We start from the raw sequence: 17,311 nt of genomic DNA on the forward strand, positions 1-17,311 counted from the left end.
CTTAGTTTTTTTTACAGGTTCAAAATATTTCTATGACTAAATATTTTCTTTTCTATCAATATTTTTATAACTGGTTATATAATTTTAAACTGTAGAGTTTTTTTTTTACTTCTTAATTTGTAAATAACTGTTTAGTTTGTATTAAATACTACATTTTACTTATAATTACACTTACATGTATGTATTTTATTGTAAACGCAACTAATATGTAAAAAGCACCAAGTGCCGTTTATTTCAATACAATAAAATGAAATAAACGTTCGTATTTTAGCAATAATTTTGGCCGTGTCCCGTATTTTAATAATTAGAATACTGGACCCTACATGGACCCGTATTTATTATGTACTTGGTGTGCGCGCTTACAACAAATGTATGTAATTAACTCATTTCAAATGTCATATTTTGACACAAACGTCTTTGATCCCTCATAGTTTGTACTTTTTAATGTGAATATGATCGAAATATTCATCAATTTTACGTAGACACCATATAATTAAGAATAGTCCAGAAGGAGCGTAGAATCATATTTGAATACACCGAACTGTATCCGAAAAATCTCCCCACTCTGCCACACTTTCGCCGCGCGCATTAGTGAAGTCACCGCGTAATGTTGCCAGATAGGAAAAAATATAATCACAACACAAATGTAAGGTAAAAAAAAAAAGAAATTGTTAATTTCTGTAAAATTTTATTGTGCACGCGGAAACTTTGATTGACGCAACAGAATAGATAAATGAAGGGTCATTTAATACGAGTAATTGAATTAATGAACTGTGAACTAAAAATTTAAAACAAATTTTATTTTACATAAAACGGATATGTTAATATAATGTTAAATAATATTTGATGTTTTAAAGATAATGTCGGTCAAATGTCCACCACGGCGTTGTTTAATCCGAGATCCAATTTACATTAGTTCTCTCACTAGATGAGCAAAGTAGGGTAAAATTTTTTACTACCTTGGCAACACCAACGAAATGTCCATTTTGATTTATTTGATAATCTGACAAATGGAAAAAATAATTCAATTTTTCAGTAATGCACTTGTTACTTACACATGCATTTGCTAATTACACATGCAATGTGATCTCATCCTGTTTCTTAAAGATCTCAGCAGTATTTCTACACTTTAAAACGACACAACACGGCATAGTTGAATTCAAATCGGGAGTTGCGTACTGACCGACGTCTACAAATAAACTAATGGGTCAAAACGTAAAACTACTCTTTTAAGAGTAGTTAAGTCGCCTTCTCTTTGATGCGCGTATGCGGTTTCTGGACTATTCTTAGTTCTATGGTAGGCACATAATTAAAAGCGTGAATTTTTATGAAGATATAGATTTATGAGAGATCAAAGACTTGATCGTGTCAAAATGTGACATTTGCAAATAACAGCCTTTTTGCTTATGAGGGCGGAACACATGATAAATGCATCATTTTTCAAGGTATAATAGCGGTCTTTTAATCAACTATTGATAAAAGGTCGACATTTTACCACAAGAAATCACTTTATTGGTTGGAAAACATAAAGTCCGGCAGAATTTTGAGAATACTGCCATTTTAAACGATGTTACCATTCTTGTTCCCAATTTTCATACAATTTTTTGTTTGTTATTTAACAAACTGAGATAATTTATTTTGGTTGATTGTATTAAGAAGCAAATTTTTACATTAAGTAAACGTTTACATGTTTTTTTTATAAAACAAAAATGTACATAAAAAATGCGGTGTCCGATATTTTTACTTTATATTGGCGTAAATCCTATAATTTTAGATCACATATCCTGTAAAATAAGCACATAGAGTTGGTCACTAATCTGATTGTAGAATTTATTTTAATTATTGGATGTTTCCAATAATTTGCTTGCTTGTTAGCAACTAGAATTCCAACCGCCTACAGTCTACATGCTCCGCAGCTGCAAGACATGTTGGAATATTTCTGGGGCTTGGCCCTAAAAGGGCCAATGCCATATTTCATATTTTTCCTGGCAATATTTTGTAGAGGGGTCGATGTCGATTATTATGTATATTTATGATTTTTTACACACACACATAATTAAGGTAATGTTTTATGATTAATATTCTTGTTTTTTATATACACACATACAAAGTTATGTGGTAATGTTTTATTATTAATATTCGTCATCAAAAAGCCAAAGAATTCATTAAAACGCTACAAAATTGCTGAATAATTACTCTCCTGTTTTATTGTGATTTACGACTTTGGCCCTCCAATCAAAGACACATATTTATTGTACATTGATCGTGAGGTGATTTTCACAAAATTGGAGCATCAAAACATTACATTTTTTTTTAACCATCCAGGTTGAAGCTGTAAATACGCCCGAGGGTAAGAGGTAAGTATGTAAATAAATTGTAATTTGTTTTTATATTACCTGAAGGTTTTGATTTTTTTCCAAAACAAAATAATTTTCAATTTTCACGATTTTAAAGAAAGAGCACGTAAGTTATTTAAGTATTTTATAGTAAATAAATAAAATGCACGTTTGATAAAAAAAATAGAGCTTTTTTAAATAATATTAAAAATATTATTTATTTAACACTAATACCATAGAGTATATACATCTATACTCAAAGACTAATACCGTTTTACCCCTAGATAATATGTATATACTCTAAGGTTTTACCAAAAAAATATTGTAACAATATTTATAATAGTAAAATATTATATATTATAATGCAGTTCTTTCTTACCTTGCCTTCACATAGACAATTGACAATATACGTGGAAAACTTAATTATCTTAATTTTATGTTTTTCTTGTGATGTTTTATTGCTGTTGTTTTATTTTATTTTGTTGCTTGCTGTTGTTGTCTAAACAAAAAACAAAATTAAATAACGTCTCCATTTAATGCAGAGCACCTTAAGTGCGAATTATCGTAATCAGCGTATAAAAAAAAACAATACAAATATAACATGATAATACTTTTATGTCTACATTAAAAATACTAAACGCATAAAAAAGAAGTTTGCGGTATGTAGTGGTAGATTATTTTTTATGACAAATGTTCAGTAAAGACTCAAACCACCGAATAAAACATTTCTGCACACTGCTGAAGTCAAAGTCAAGGATTAGAAAATCGTTCATAAATTAGTTCGCTTTGTATTCCATAGAGTAAGCAAAAAATTCACGTAATTCATCGCGATTGACGCAAGCGACTCGCATTGTTTTTGGTTTTCTGTGCGATATAATATCTGACATTTCTAAACTATTTCGAGGAATGTCTGGTTCAGCGGTTAATAATGTGGCACCTAAAAAAGAAGAAAATTTCAATGAATTCTACTCCGAGGTTTATTTTCATTTGTGTATACAACAAAACCACTTGTGTCTGTGAAATGCTAGGTTAGGTTCATTGTTGTGTTATCTTTTGCTTACAGGTAAAGGAAATCGAAAAACGAGACTCTGTTCTCACATCTAAACAACAAATAGAGAGGCTTTTAAGGCCAGGTTCTACATATTTCAATTTAAATCCGTTTGAAGTTCTACAAGTTGACCCTGCAACACCTATTGAAGAAGTCAATAAAATATACAGAAAGTTTACTATTTTAGTACATCCAGACAAAAATCAGGTATGTTTATCCTTCACAGAGTTAGCCCAAAGTAATCATTAGAACACTAATTATCCTAATTTATTACTATATTATTGTTTGTACGTGTTCTCAATTAAATTACAGCCGAACTTGGTTATTGCGAGGAAGATGGGACCGACTGAATTTGATTGTTACTCGTTATACCAGAGGAAGGTTTTTAAAATCCTATCACCATTACATATTGTTACTATTGAAAATTATAATAAATGCTTACAAACATACCACTTTCTAAATTTTAATTGCAGATAAATAAATAATCCTATTTTACACAATGTCGATACTGTGGATAAGGATAGAGAAAACTTTTTACACATTTTTCTCGAAATGTTCTATTTTACAAACTGAAATACTTCTGCTTGTTAGCAGTCATGTTTACCATTCAAGGGCTAGGTTTTAACTTATCTGACATCACCCACTAGTTATGTTCAATATGCATCGACCATAGAACATTTAATAAAAGAAAAACACTGTAAAAACCCCCAAAACAAGGATGACATTCGTAAAGTACAAAAAAATTGTAAATTTTTGTAAGATTCTGAGCCCGTACTTACTAAGTTTACAAAGCTTGGAATTTTTACTCACAATTTCAACTATACGTGTGATACTTTGTCAATGTTGTCAGCGAAAACACCATTAAAGACACTTACATAGTCATAAGCATAAACCGATCCCGATGCCCAGCGGCATCGGTACTGAGTTAGTCCCTCATTTGGATTTTATTACTTGGGTTCTTATAATTATGTTTTAAACGGTCAAAGAGTTTTTGCTGAACTGTTTTAAATATTTTTCTATTATATTTTTCTATCAATATTTTTTTTTGTCTGAGAAGTAGGTCGAGAAAACCACAAACTAAAATGTCATCTAATCGTCGCGTTGGGGAAATATGGTTCTACATGGATTCATACTTTTTTGAGACATGAAAGTTTGAAATGAAGACATTATTTTATCTAATATTTTTACTAATTTCGTCTTTATAAACTTAATAATCATTAAAGATTGATTTCATTTTTCTTTAAAATTTTGATGCGCATAGAACCGATATTTAAATAAAAGTATGATAAAAGTTCAATGTAAAAAACATATTTTGTCAGATAGAACCTTGTTTCCCCATTGCGACGAAATGTGTGCTCATTATATCCAAAATATTGCTTTTCCCGCAATCGTTATAACCAAGTTCGACTGTATATGAAATTTGTAACTGATAATCATGCAGTTCTGAATTACGGTTTTAAAAAATATTCACTACTTAAGTTCATCTGTCACTAAGTCAATAGTATTTAAATCTATCAATACTATCTTCACACCTACTAAAAGTGTGTCAAAACTAAGTATATTTCTAGGATGATTCTGAGCGTGCCCATCAAGCATTTGAGATTGTCAACAAAGCATGGAAAACCTTACAAGATGAGGATACAAGACAAAAATGTTTGGATGTATTTGAAGAAGCAAAAGACAGGACAGATCACATGGTAACAACATTGATTTAAATACAGGTTTTCCTAAATTAATCTAGAACAGCAAAAAAATTTTGGGAGTCATATTATTTATCTCATATAACATCTAGCTATTTGGGACACGAACCTTGTTTCAAGTCAGACAAGATATAAATTACAAGATATAAGTATGTATATTTAAAAGTTAAGACATTGACATTATTTATTTATTAATATGTTCCATTAATATCTATACATATTGATATTACATAAGTTGTATGCGTTTTTTACAAATTTAAAAATGAGCCCTAAAAGTAAAACAAAATGGTAAAGGTTCGTCATTTGAAAGAAACTTTTCTGCTCTACAAGATATTGCGTTTGCTTTAATGTATCTTATCTATTAACCTCTCTGGCTCTCCATAACCAATTTCATGAAGAAATAATAAGATCAACACTCTTCTTAGTTTTACAGCGCTACAATATTTCTTGGGTTACGGCGGCGTAAGGATATAAATAAACAGTTTTACTATCATAGTGAGTGGCCTTTGTGCTAAGAAAATATTGACAGTTAAAAAAAAAAATTACATAGCTATTGGAGTATTATTGTAGATTGTAGTTGTCAGTTGGGTAATTGCCTGTACCAACGTGTGTAACCACTGCTGATCTTAATTTACTTTCTTGTAATATCTGACACTTTGAAGTGCGAGTCACTTGGATAGCGAAAGTGCTTTCTTATAAAATAAAAACAGAAATTTACATTCCGTTTTTTTTTTAATACGGGTAAGTGGAAGATAAGAAAATAAGAAATAGAAAATAAAAAATTGATGTAGTGACAAAAAATTTATAAAATTAATTTAGATAATTAAATTAAGAAAAGTTGCAAAAGCAAAGAAAATTTCTAGGTCACTGTTACGGGCTTTCATATCATCGCTAATATAAAATATTATATTTTGCTTAGAGAAATAACCTAATAGAGTCGCCCATACGGAGAAAAACCATTCTATGATTATTGACTATGAAGTTAGCTACAGATTACAGCAATACAACGGGCCACAGGTACTTGGATTGAGAATTGCAAGTGCAAACTGAAACCATTAATTACACGTTTGTTGTTTAATTAAAAACCAAACCAAAAATTAGGAACGCTTTTGCCCTATGCAATAGAGCTTAAGGGCTTCTCTATAGAATTATTACTCTTAGGTATTTTGTGTTTTTGTACTATTTACACATGTCATTATTATTGTTGTAAAAATTTTATATTACATTATTTATAATTATGAAGATTGATATACGTATTATTTAAATTTGTGTTTATCGTTAAAGTAATGATTCAAATATTGAATTGGGTTCTATAAATATTTTAGATAGAGGAAAAACGAAAAAAACTTAAAAAAGAGGGTAAACTGGCAGAAGGCATACCCGAAGACGACCCTCAAAAGTATAAGCATGCTATATACGTTATGACAATGAAGGTGTGTATTCCAATTCAATTATACCTAACATACAATCCACAAAATTCAATTTTATTTAGCGTAGTAAAAACATACATTATTACAACATAGAAAAAATCATTTATGAAGAAAGCAATTTATTAAAATTCAAACTGAAGTTTAAGACGTATGTTTTAAACAATTTATAAATTAAATGTATTTACAATGATATTATAAGAGCGCGCATAAGAATATGTTTATGTGTGCCCCATTTCAATATTTAAAATTAAAAAAATAAAAAAAACATCCTTATGATAGTAATCCTACCGGTTTTGAGATAATTTTAAGCTCTTAAAACACAAAAATAATTATGTAGTGAAATACAGGATACTTTTTTATGTTTAACTTTGGGTCTGTAAGATTAGTGTCATTTAGCAATTAATTTCAAACATTTATTCTACACCACAATAGGTTTGTGTCTGAATTTGGCAGCTGCTAAGGTTAGACGTGTTCGGCGATTTTCGTCTTGGCGATCCAGAATGGCTCCACTGGGACGATTGAGCCTTAGTTTCGACATCATATCCGTAAACCCATGTTTCGTCACCTGTTATTACACGTTTCAGTAATTCTGCATTGTTGTTGACATCATTTATTAACATCTGAGCAACTTCCATCCGCCGCTGCTTTTGTTCAAAATTCAAAGATTTTGGAACTAATTTTTCTGCCACGCGTTTCATACCCAAAACATTCGAAAAAATTTATTTCATGGCATGAGCCAATCGATATGCCAACATCATCAGCGACTTCTCTGATTGTGATTCGGCGATTGTTCATAATCATTTCATTAACTTTTTCCACGTTTTCATCGGTTGTTGATGTGCTGGGGTGTCCGGGTCATCTTCAAAGTCTTCACGGCCATCTTGGAAATGCTTATACTACTCGTAAACTCTCGTTTTACTCATAGCAGACTCACCATAGGCCTTTGTTTACATTTCACACTTTGTTACACTTTATTTGATTTGTTACACAAAATTTGATACAAATTCTTTGATCCATATTTTTTAACTAACAAAAATCGCCGAGCTCACCTCTAACCTTAGTGGCTGTCACAGATAATGTAAATAATGAGTACAGCTGAAAATTTTAGCGTACTTCAGGGGCATGTATACCAACATAATTTTAAAAAATGACAATCGTACTCTCCAAACCCGCGAAATTAAAAGATTCCCATTATTTTCTGAACACACCTCGTATGATCGAGATACGCTGCATTTGATTTAACAACACAGTGTCACCATAGGCCTTATGCACCACCAGGTGCAGATATGGGTTTGATGATGGTGATAGGCTCAATAGCAGTGGAAAGTTGCAAGATTACACAGTGGAAGGCTCACCTAGGCCTGAGAAAAATCATTGAATTATTATGATCTCACCGGTAATTGAATCACGTCTTGGCTTAAAAAATTGACTCCTATAGTGCTTTATACATTTCATTTTCACCACAATAGGTATAACCCTTAATAATAAGCCTTATAAATGCTCAATATCAGTGGGAAATTGCAGCACAAAATGAAGGGCTCACGCTGGCTTGAGAAAAATCATCATAAATTATTTCATCAAGATCTCACTGGGAATCAAACCAACATGTCGACATTAAAAAATTGTTTCGCAGTTTCAAACCAGATTTAAAAAAAAAAAAATATAAGAAAATTATATTTTTAAGTTATGATTTAGTTTCAAATTAGTGTTCTACAGAAGATGTCCATACTAATATTATAAATGCGAAAGTGTGTTTTTCTGTTTGTTTATGTTTCCTTCAGGTCACAACAGAGCAACTGATCAACTAGAATTTTTACATAAGGATAGCCAGAGAGAGGGCCGAGAAGTGTCATAGACTACTTTTCATCCCAAAATAACTCCCTCGAAAAAAATCATAATGGAAAATAAATTCTTAGCAGAAAAATGAATTTATATTAAAAGAGATCAACGATGCTACGTCGCCATAGAATAACGGACCGTTGTATTTTTTGCATAGCGGTAGTTGGAGGACCGGAAATTGATACAAGTTACTTTTTATCCCAAAAAAATATATAATTCTTATTGTTCAAATTCTTATTGTTAAATTAATAATTAACTCATTAATTGACTGATTTCTCCCTAATGCCACGCAAGCGATGCTGTTGATAAAAGCTAGTTTAAAATATATTTCTAGCTTTTTGCTGATATGGAAAGAAAACGTCAACACCTGGAAACTAGAGACATGGAAGAGAGAAAACGAAAGAGGGAAGCTGAAATTGAAGATGAAGAACAAAAATCATTACAAAAAGAATGGGCAAAAAATTTCGAAGTAAGTTAATGTTTTTTTTTTACTTTTTATACATATTTTATTTACAATTGTATGTTGAAAAAAAAGGTTCCGATGGATTTCTTTTTATATATTTATTAGTAATAAAGAAATATATATATTTTTTTGCAATTAGGGTCTATGAAATACAGTTGAGTAAAAAAAAAATTTTTTTTGTACCTGTTAGTAGCATAAATATTTTTTAATTAATAATTTCAATTTCTGCAAAAAAGGTTCATTGCATTGGTCACACCCCTAATATGTCATGATTCGGTTAAATTTTGACCTTTGTTTGAGACCGTTTAAATTTCAATATAAAGTCGTCACGAATCTTGATGTCATAATTGTTAAGGGCAAACATGCCGCGTTTTCGTGGGGACGTATTTTTTAGCAATTTTATTTTGAAAATTATAAATGACATCCATATTGTTTTTTAAAATACAATTAATTTTTCTTAATCCATTTCACATATTTTTATTGGTTTTCGTAGTATGTGATATTTCCCGATTGATTTAATACTCTTGCATTTCACATTGATTTGGAAAAGGTTTAATTGTGTTTTATTGTTAAATTAATATTCATTAATAAATTGTAGGAATCTCGACAAACAAGAGTGGATAGCTGGAAAACATTTCAAGCTGGAAGCTCCAAAGAAAAAAAAAAGAAAAAAACCATGGGCTTTAGACCTCCTAAACCAAAACCTGAATCTAGATAATCTTAATTTTAATCATGTAGATGTAAATTTTCATACCATTAGTTTTCAATCATTTGTAATAAATCCCTGTCACGGAGATATATTAGCTGTGATTTATTGAAAGAATATAGTATTTATGATTATAATTTTGACAATCGCTCTTCAATTTCAATGTCTCTTAATGTAAGTGATAAAATGTGATCTGACGCTTGATACCTACCATATCAGCCTCTTCTAAGTAGAAGATTGTAAAATAAACTAATAATTTGACATTTATTATGAGTTACTGTATTATTTTGTTGGTATTTTTACATTGACGATCTTTGTTAGAAAGGGGTGAGTTATTGCATCAAATTTATATGACTTTATAAAGCGCACACCTTGCTAGTACTTTGCTTTTGTAGATGTTGGAATGCCAAAATTAAATACAAAACAAGGCGAATTAGTTAGTTTCTCGTATTGCAGAGGTAACTCTGCAAATCACAAAATAATACAACTTTGACGAGCTTAAAACATCTTCTTTGAAAGTAATTGATTAAAATCTATTACCCCTGAGATAAATTTAAACTGCAGTAAGCCGAATCAAATTAAATTACAAAAATTGTTTTATTTTTCTTTTCCATTGCATAATATTCTGTTGTAATAATAATTATGCTAGATCATTTTCTAATTAACTAACTTTTTATTAACTTATATCAAAAGATATTCTTTAGGTTTTACAGATTTATTTTCATATAGTCATTTGTCAATAATTATTGATAAAATATATTTTTAATAAAATAATTGTATTCATATGCATTAATATTGTTCCATTTTGAGAATAAAGCCCATCAAAGTCCGTGTTGTAAAGATTTTTTTTCCAAATCAGAATTAATAGTACCTACCTATAATTTATAATGAGGTTAACTCCAGTAGTGCATTACTTTGACAACATATTTTTTTTAATCTGAGGAAAACTGATTTATGTTAAAAGCGTGTTTGTGTAATTTCGCTATTGTTGGTCGGGTCGATTCACTGTTTGAGTTAGTGTACGTAACAGTTAGGCCTCGGTTTGAATTTGAGTCAGTATAATGTCACATATAAACTAAAATGGTGGGACTCATAGTGCCATCTAAAATATGGGAAAAAGTGTGTGTAAAATAAAAGCAATTAAATTAATATAAAATAATACTTTTTACTTATTTGCAGTGTTCTGTTTTTTGTGCTAATTATTTTTTATTTAAAGCATTCTTTATTTTTCACAAAAATAAAAAAACATATGCATACATTATTGTAGGATTAATGAACAAAAATTGGGGTAGGAATAAAATTGTTTAATTTTATTGGCCCTATATTTCTGTGGCTAAAAGGGTCAATGTCGTAAATCACAACATTAGAGCAGAGTAATTTTACAGCTATTTTGTGATGTTATAATAAACTGTTTGAGGTGTTTGAAACTATTTTGAATTTAAAAAAAAAACACTCACATATGTAAAGTGTATAATTTTTTTTTTAAATATGTGTAATTTTAATCGACTTCAACCCTCTACAAAATGTTGGCAAGAAAAAAATGAAATCTGACATTGATTAACTATGTGGTCAAACATTTCAATAAATGTTTGTAAATATTTGTATATAACCACTTACCGACTTTTTATGTCAGGCTTTATACTTATATCGGTCTTGACAGTACTGAATTTCTATTTCTTGACAGTATTTTTGTTTAAATTACAATATACATAAAAAAAAGTACGTTCATATGATTAATATATTTTTTTGATTGTTGTTTTTATATTTTGACTGCTTGGAATGGGGTTTTTTACCCTAATAAGGCAGTTAAAACAACTTTATATTAATGTATAATTTTATGTGTATGGTGTGATAAACAAATATCTGAAATTAGGTACCTATGTTGAAAAAAAAAACTTATTCTAGGGTCATTCTCAATTTTTACGCGTCTGCATATGAGAATGTATTTAATGAGGAAGTTCAGTGGTTTTTTTTATTTGTCAATACTATTAACTTAAGCCAAAAAAAAAATCTAAAAAATACCAAAAGTCTGAATACTCTATCAAATTGTGGTGTCCGCCACCTGTTTACAAAGTTATATAAGCAAAGGTAAGTGTCCGCGGAACGCATTATCTAATTTACTCAAACTGAACCGAAATACGACCTGTATTGAAATGAAATTACCCAGCGAGCACTATTCCCCGCCTATGATAGACTCTCAGGCAATGTCCAACTATTTTGGAAGACAGGTATGTGCCAGCACGGAGTGTGTTCCCGGTACATTGATTTATGGTCCGATTGGAGTACCATGTCCACGAAAGTATAAAATCTACTTAGCGGGATTTACGTATCTTAGATAACAAATAGAGTATAAATTCTTCAATACATGTGTGTATTGGTATAGTTTGAATTGTGACAGGTAAAGTTACTTATTGAAAATATAAAAAAATATCAGTCATGTTTGCTGATTTACTTGGATCTAATTTACCTGAATTTTTGGGCACTTTCCTTCTAGGTTGATTAGATTTGTCCAAGTAAATTAGAAGAATTTATTTATTTAAAAGCGGCTTTCATTGACACATTCAGCTAAGATAAATAATATGTATCATTAGGTAGGTAGTTACATAAAAACTGTTAAATTCATCTTACAGCCCAAGACAACTAGGCGTTTTCCTAATTTACCTGGTCAAACATTTTTTAAAGCGAAATAATTCCTACCTTTATAATCTGATCTGTGGCAAAAGTACATATATGTATTAGTTCTATTTGGTAGCGAAAATTAGAATTGCCAACTTGATTACTAGAAATATGAAAAAAAAAATGAGCTAGGTAAAAGAGGAAGTTCAGCGGTTTTTTAAATATTTTTTATTTGTTAGTGGACTGTAAACTTAGCAGTAAAACTTTTATTTTTATGTATTGTATTATCATTTCTAATTTTTTGAAGTTTTGTAATTTGAAGTCACTAGTTGTCGTCAGTGAGTTGTCCTTTTAAAAACTGAACTGACATTTAAAAACTGAACCCCGTACGTATTGAAACACCCTAAACATTATTTTCTGGAAACTGGAAATATATCAAAATACATAATCAATTGTCTTTTCTAACTAGTTGTTGACTAGAACTTATGACTAAAGTAGTTCATTTTTATTAAAACCCATATTTGTTATTTTTTTCATACATTTTTGAGAAATTTCACCCTACAATTAAATGTTTTAATTTTTATCGCATATCCAATTTCGCATAGCACTGAACTTCCTCATCAGATAAATTTACTCGAGTTTTGAGAATGACTAACACAAATTTGCTTTGCCTTTTTATGTGTAAAATAAATTTCATGTAATTTAGGATCAATCTTGTACTTATAACATTAACTGATTTTATTTAATTCATTAAAAGTGTATTATAGTAACATTTCTTCTAAATAAAGTGGTGTTTGAAAATCACCTATGAATTATACTAATACCTAATACGTATATAACTTATTTTTGGTTGTAAAAACTGCCCTGAGATTCTGAGTTTGCTTGAAAAATACAAAAAGATGTTCTTATTTAGTTTGAAAAGTAGCTGTTTCTAACTATCCACACAATACTCACGATAACCTTGTATCACATCTCATGAGGTACGAGGAAAATATACTGTGATTTTAATCCATAATATAACATAAATTGTAATGATTGCTCTCATATTTTATTACAATATTTATATGGCGAACTTTATTTCGAAAATAGTACTCCTAAATATTTTCAAATATAATTTAGTAACATTATATCTCAAGAACTCTCAGGTTTCATTTTTAAAATGCTTACAAAAAATTGTTAAGTATGTTTATATTTGGTAAAAAACAGCATTTAAGAAACATGAAGAAAAGTTTATTACCAATGCCATGCCCTATGCATCTCTTGGTACGGATATGTGAAAGATGGAGGAAATACTGAGAAAATGTTTAACTCCTATTTAAAAGGAAACAATACATTATTTTGTGGGTTAGGTTGATATATTGCATAATATGAAATAATGTCATTAAGGAATAATGTAAATGTGTAAGATTAATATAGGAATTTGACTAAGGCGTGACAACATAATTAATATTTTCGAATATTAAATCGAGGCTAAATAATATACATCTCTGATCAATAAAATATTTTTTCCAGTCGACAGTTTGCTTTATTTTATGTATATTATGTTGCTTAATTATATCTGTCTTCCTTATCTGTACTTTGTAACTAATTCATGTATTAAATAAATTCAATTTCAGACACATTTGGGCATTTTCATTTTGTACAATAAATAATGTGGTTTTGGATAATTAATAGGAATTTTAGCAATTATTAAATAATACATGTAGCGATTGGCACATTTATAGATATCTCGCAAATGTAGTGCAAAAATATTTTAAAAACGAACACGGTGCTTAATAAATTGCCAGATAACAATAAACAAAGAATTCAAAGCAAAAACTCGTCTTACATGTATATAAAAATACATGTAAGAAAAAACAGCTAAATTATTAAGACCATTCGATTGTTCGTTATGCTTTAAGTATTATTTTTGTGCTTTCTGGTTTCGACGTAAACATTGAATACCCGGTACTCTGGTTTAAATGAATTTATTAATTGGTTTTATTAAAAATTAACTAATTATCACAGTACATGTGCACTAATTAATTTTGATAAGAGTTTATTCTTTAATTCCACACAGGAAATATGTATTTTTATATTGTATAATACTACAATATGAAACATTGTACCTTTGTTATTTATTTTTTAATGTATGTAGGTACTAGACGAAAAATACAAATTCCTGCACAAGTGTACACAATTATTCATTCACAATATTCATTTTTAAATTGTGATTTGAACCTTGCTGAATGATTTGATGAACATGTTTAGTTTTAGTAAAACTACAATGGAGTGAATCTAGAAACATCTAATGGTAAAGCCCACTCCAATGCATCTGAAAGTCTCTTCGATCTGTACTCTTTATCCTCTGCAATAAAAAATATGAACATGTAATAAGTTTGTGTATTTTAAGAGAACTATTATTTACTTTCACCAATGGAAGAAAGGCCTCAAGTCTTTTTAAGACGGCAGTTGCTTATTTTTGGCTTGATTGTTATGTACAAAAGGGATGTTCCATCTTACTCCTCTAATTATAGTGGTAGGATTTGGAGGATAGTAGGCTGCCATCTTGAAAAAACTCTCCGCATTTGCTTAATATCTGAAGTCGGAAAATGACTTAAATATTTACGCACTCATAAAGTTTAATGCACCTTTTGGTACATTGACAGCCCCTTCCACTTACCCGGATCTGTTCTAAAGGTCTCATGGCCTCTTTTCAGATCCGTAAATCGTTTGGTACGTTAAAGTTGTAAAACTCTGAATATAAATACTTTGTACTTATTTGTCTTAAGTTTTCTCTTATTTTAGTTTAAAAGATATAAAAAACAAATGCCAATTTGAAAAATTCAATTTAAAAGAAAATATTGTTTAGCTCAATAATAAATCACTTAAATTTTTTTGAAAACAAGTATTTTAAGAATGGTTTTATAATTTTTGTCCCCATAAAGTTGCTTTTATTGATTTAACAAATATTTCCTTCCTTACGAATTTTAAAAATATAAATTTACCCGTTTTTCTGCAAAACTCTTTGATTGAATAGTCGTACTGTTTTCTTTTGGGTCTTCCATACACAAATGATGAAATGCATGGAATTCCCTTATCCTTTTCCTTAAAAAAAATTGTGTTATAGAATAATTCCAAACATAATGTATGATATGCTGATCAAGTGCAGTTTGTTTCTAGACACGTCAAAATATTGTTCAGCATTATTTACGAGTAATAAAATCTATATTATTGTTAAAGGTGAAATCTCTATACAAGGAATTGGTGAAGGACACATTAGGCACTGTATGTCATTTTTTTTCAACCAAGGCTTGAATGCCAGCAAGGTCACTTACGCTAATAGAATATTATTTATTGTTTCGGTATTTGCTTTGTGGAAAAACATTTTTGAAATAAATAAAACACTTTATATTTTACTCATGTGTAGAAAAAAGTTCATTAGCGAGGTTCAAATCGGGCAATAGAAATCTAAAAGATACACCTCAATTCGGACAGCCTTCAAAATTTGATGATGACATATTAAAATCCCTGGTCAAGTCAGATCTTCAATTGACCATTAAGGAATTATCGCAGAATCTCCTCAAATCTCCATCTATATCTCCATGGCTAACTGTGCAGTCACATTTACAATGAATCGGCAAAATGTATAGAATGTGAATTAGTCTGAGAATGTACAATTTCTTAGTCTGCCTTTATCATAACTAGAACATTTGCCAACTACATGATAATCAGTCTTCATCATCATTGCCTTATCTGCACCTAATTGTGACAGGGCTATTGGTACTCCAATCACAGCGTGTCCACGATAATTTGTAATATACATAAAGGTGAGATGATCAGCCTTATACTTCAAGCACCTACCAAATATATATTTCACGTTGACGTTGCGTTACCGGTAAACGTGTCTGGGACCTCAGTAATGGTAGGCAAAGGCACTAATCAGTACCTACACCACGAGGTGGGCTAGTGATTTCCCTTTTCAAGATTTATACCGTAGAGTAGCCATTAAGTCGAATACACACCCAGAATTTTGGTTCTATTTCACAGACACAATTGTATTCTTTATTTGCCTGGACACGGACATAAAAGACAAACCTGTTTCCAAATATTCCTCCAAGATATTTTTTGTTCTCTCCTGTCACCTCGTTTTGCCTTAGGGTTGTACACAGTAACATCATGCAACATATCGTACATTACAAATTTGACTTTCTCTGTTGTGGCATTACCATAAAATGTTTTTTTACTGAAACTTTGCAACGCCATTGATACTGTATTTTTTTTAGTGGGTTGATTGAAATTTTTATAGTGTGTTGATTGAAATTTTTAACAATAATAAATTTTTAACAATAATAAATTTTGACATAAAACCTACGTTTCAAGAATTTAAATAAAATGGAATTTGAAAATCATAGATTAAAAACAGTCATAAATTTATTATTTTTTTCCTTTATTAGGGCCCTCTACCAAAACATGATTCGGCCAAAAACAAGTTAGGGCTGTAGTCAGGTAAAACGAACGCAAAATTAGAAAATCATACGATTTGCCATTTTAAAACAAATGTTTTTTTTTTAATCGCGCAATAATAAAAAAATTAAAAAACATAAATTTGATAAAAACAATATTTTTTAAAGGTATTTCGGTTAAAAAATATACTTAAAAGTTTAATGTAACTAAAATATATTTACTTTTAGACCGGCAGATTACGCCATTTCAAATTTAGACTAAACTAAGGTATCTGGGATCTCAATAAAGACTAAGCATTGAACAAAATTTTTTTGCAATAATTTGAAAATAATAAATTTAACAAAAAGTGGCTGCGGCCAAATTTGGATTTTTTGGTTTTGAAAAAAAATACAAGCATTTTAAATCACATACATTTTTGTAACATATTCCTTTATTTCTACTTAAAATTATGCCTTCGGTAATACTTAAAAAATTTTTTTTTATTGAAATGCTTTAGTTAAAACCTTTTTTTTATAGGATTGTATTCTCTTTTTTTGAAAAAAAAAGATAATTCTGGTTGTAATATTCAATTTAAAACAATATTATATTGACTTATTTACAACCATAAAACATTCGTTTTAGAATGGTATAATCGTATGATTTCCTAATTTTGCGTTCGTTTTACCAGACTACAGTCTTAGGTACATGGATTTTCAAATTATATAAACATAATAACAACACAAACAGA

General features: G+C 29.7%; 2 protein-coding genes across 3 annotated transcripts; one reads left to right on the forward strand and one right to left on the reverse strand.

Annotated features, from left to right (window-relative positions):
• Nucleotides 1-3,133: 3,133 nt before the first annotated feature.
• On the forward strand, nucleotides 3,134-13,759 carry LOC148282145 (dnaJ homolog subfamily C member 8). Its single transcript, XM_088225573.1, has 6 exons — nucleotides 3,134-3,311; nucleotides 3,400-3,591; nucleotides 4,953-5,081; nucleotides 6,410-6,517; nucleotides 8,688-8,822; nucleotides 9,415-13,759. Exons 1-6 carry the CDS (start codon nucleotides 3,243-3,245, stop codon nucleotides 9,532-9,534), a joined length of 753 nt encoding a protein of 250 aa, XP_088081699.1. The 5' UTR covers nucleotides 3,134-3,242; the 3' UTR covers nucleotides 9,535-13,759.
• Nucleotides 12,721-17,311, reverse strand: LOC148282146 (uncharacterized). 2 transcript variants are annotated; one of them, XM_088225574.1, is made up of 3 exons: nucleotides 16,216-16,519; nucleotides 15,126-15,225; nucleotides 12,721-14,485 (listed from the first exon to the last, which is right to left on the reverse strand). In XM_088225574.1, the coding sequence occupies exons 1-3, from the start codon at nucleotides 16,381-16,383 to the stop codon at nucleotides 14,400-14,402; spliced, it is 354 nt and encodes a 117-aa protein (XP_088081700.1). In that variant the 5' UTR covers nucleotides 16,384-16,519; the 3' UTR covers nucleotides 12,721-14,399. The 2 variants fall into 2 exon arrangements, with proteins under 2 accessions (XP_088081700.1, XP_088081702.1); XM_088225576.1 differs by lacking the exon at nucleotides 15,126-15,225 and having other exon boundaries at nucleotides 16,216-17,311.

The sequence above is a fragment of the Micrasema longulum genome, unplaced genomic scaffold, assembly GCF_059751315.1.
Source record: "Micrasema longulum isolate JH-2025_06_02 unplaced genomic scaffold, ASM5975131v1 h1tg000373l, whole genome shotgun sequence".
Taxonomy (NCBI): Eukaryota; Metazoa; Arthropoda; class Insecta; order Trichoptera; family Brachycentridae; genus Micrasema; species Micrasema longulum.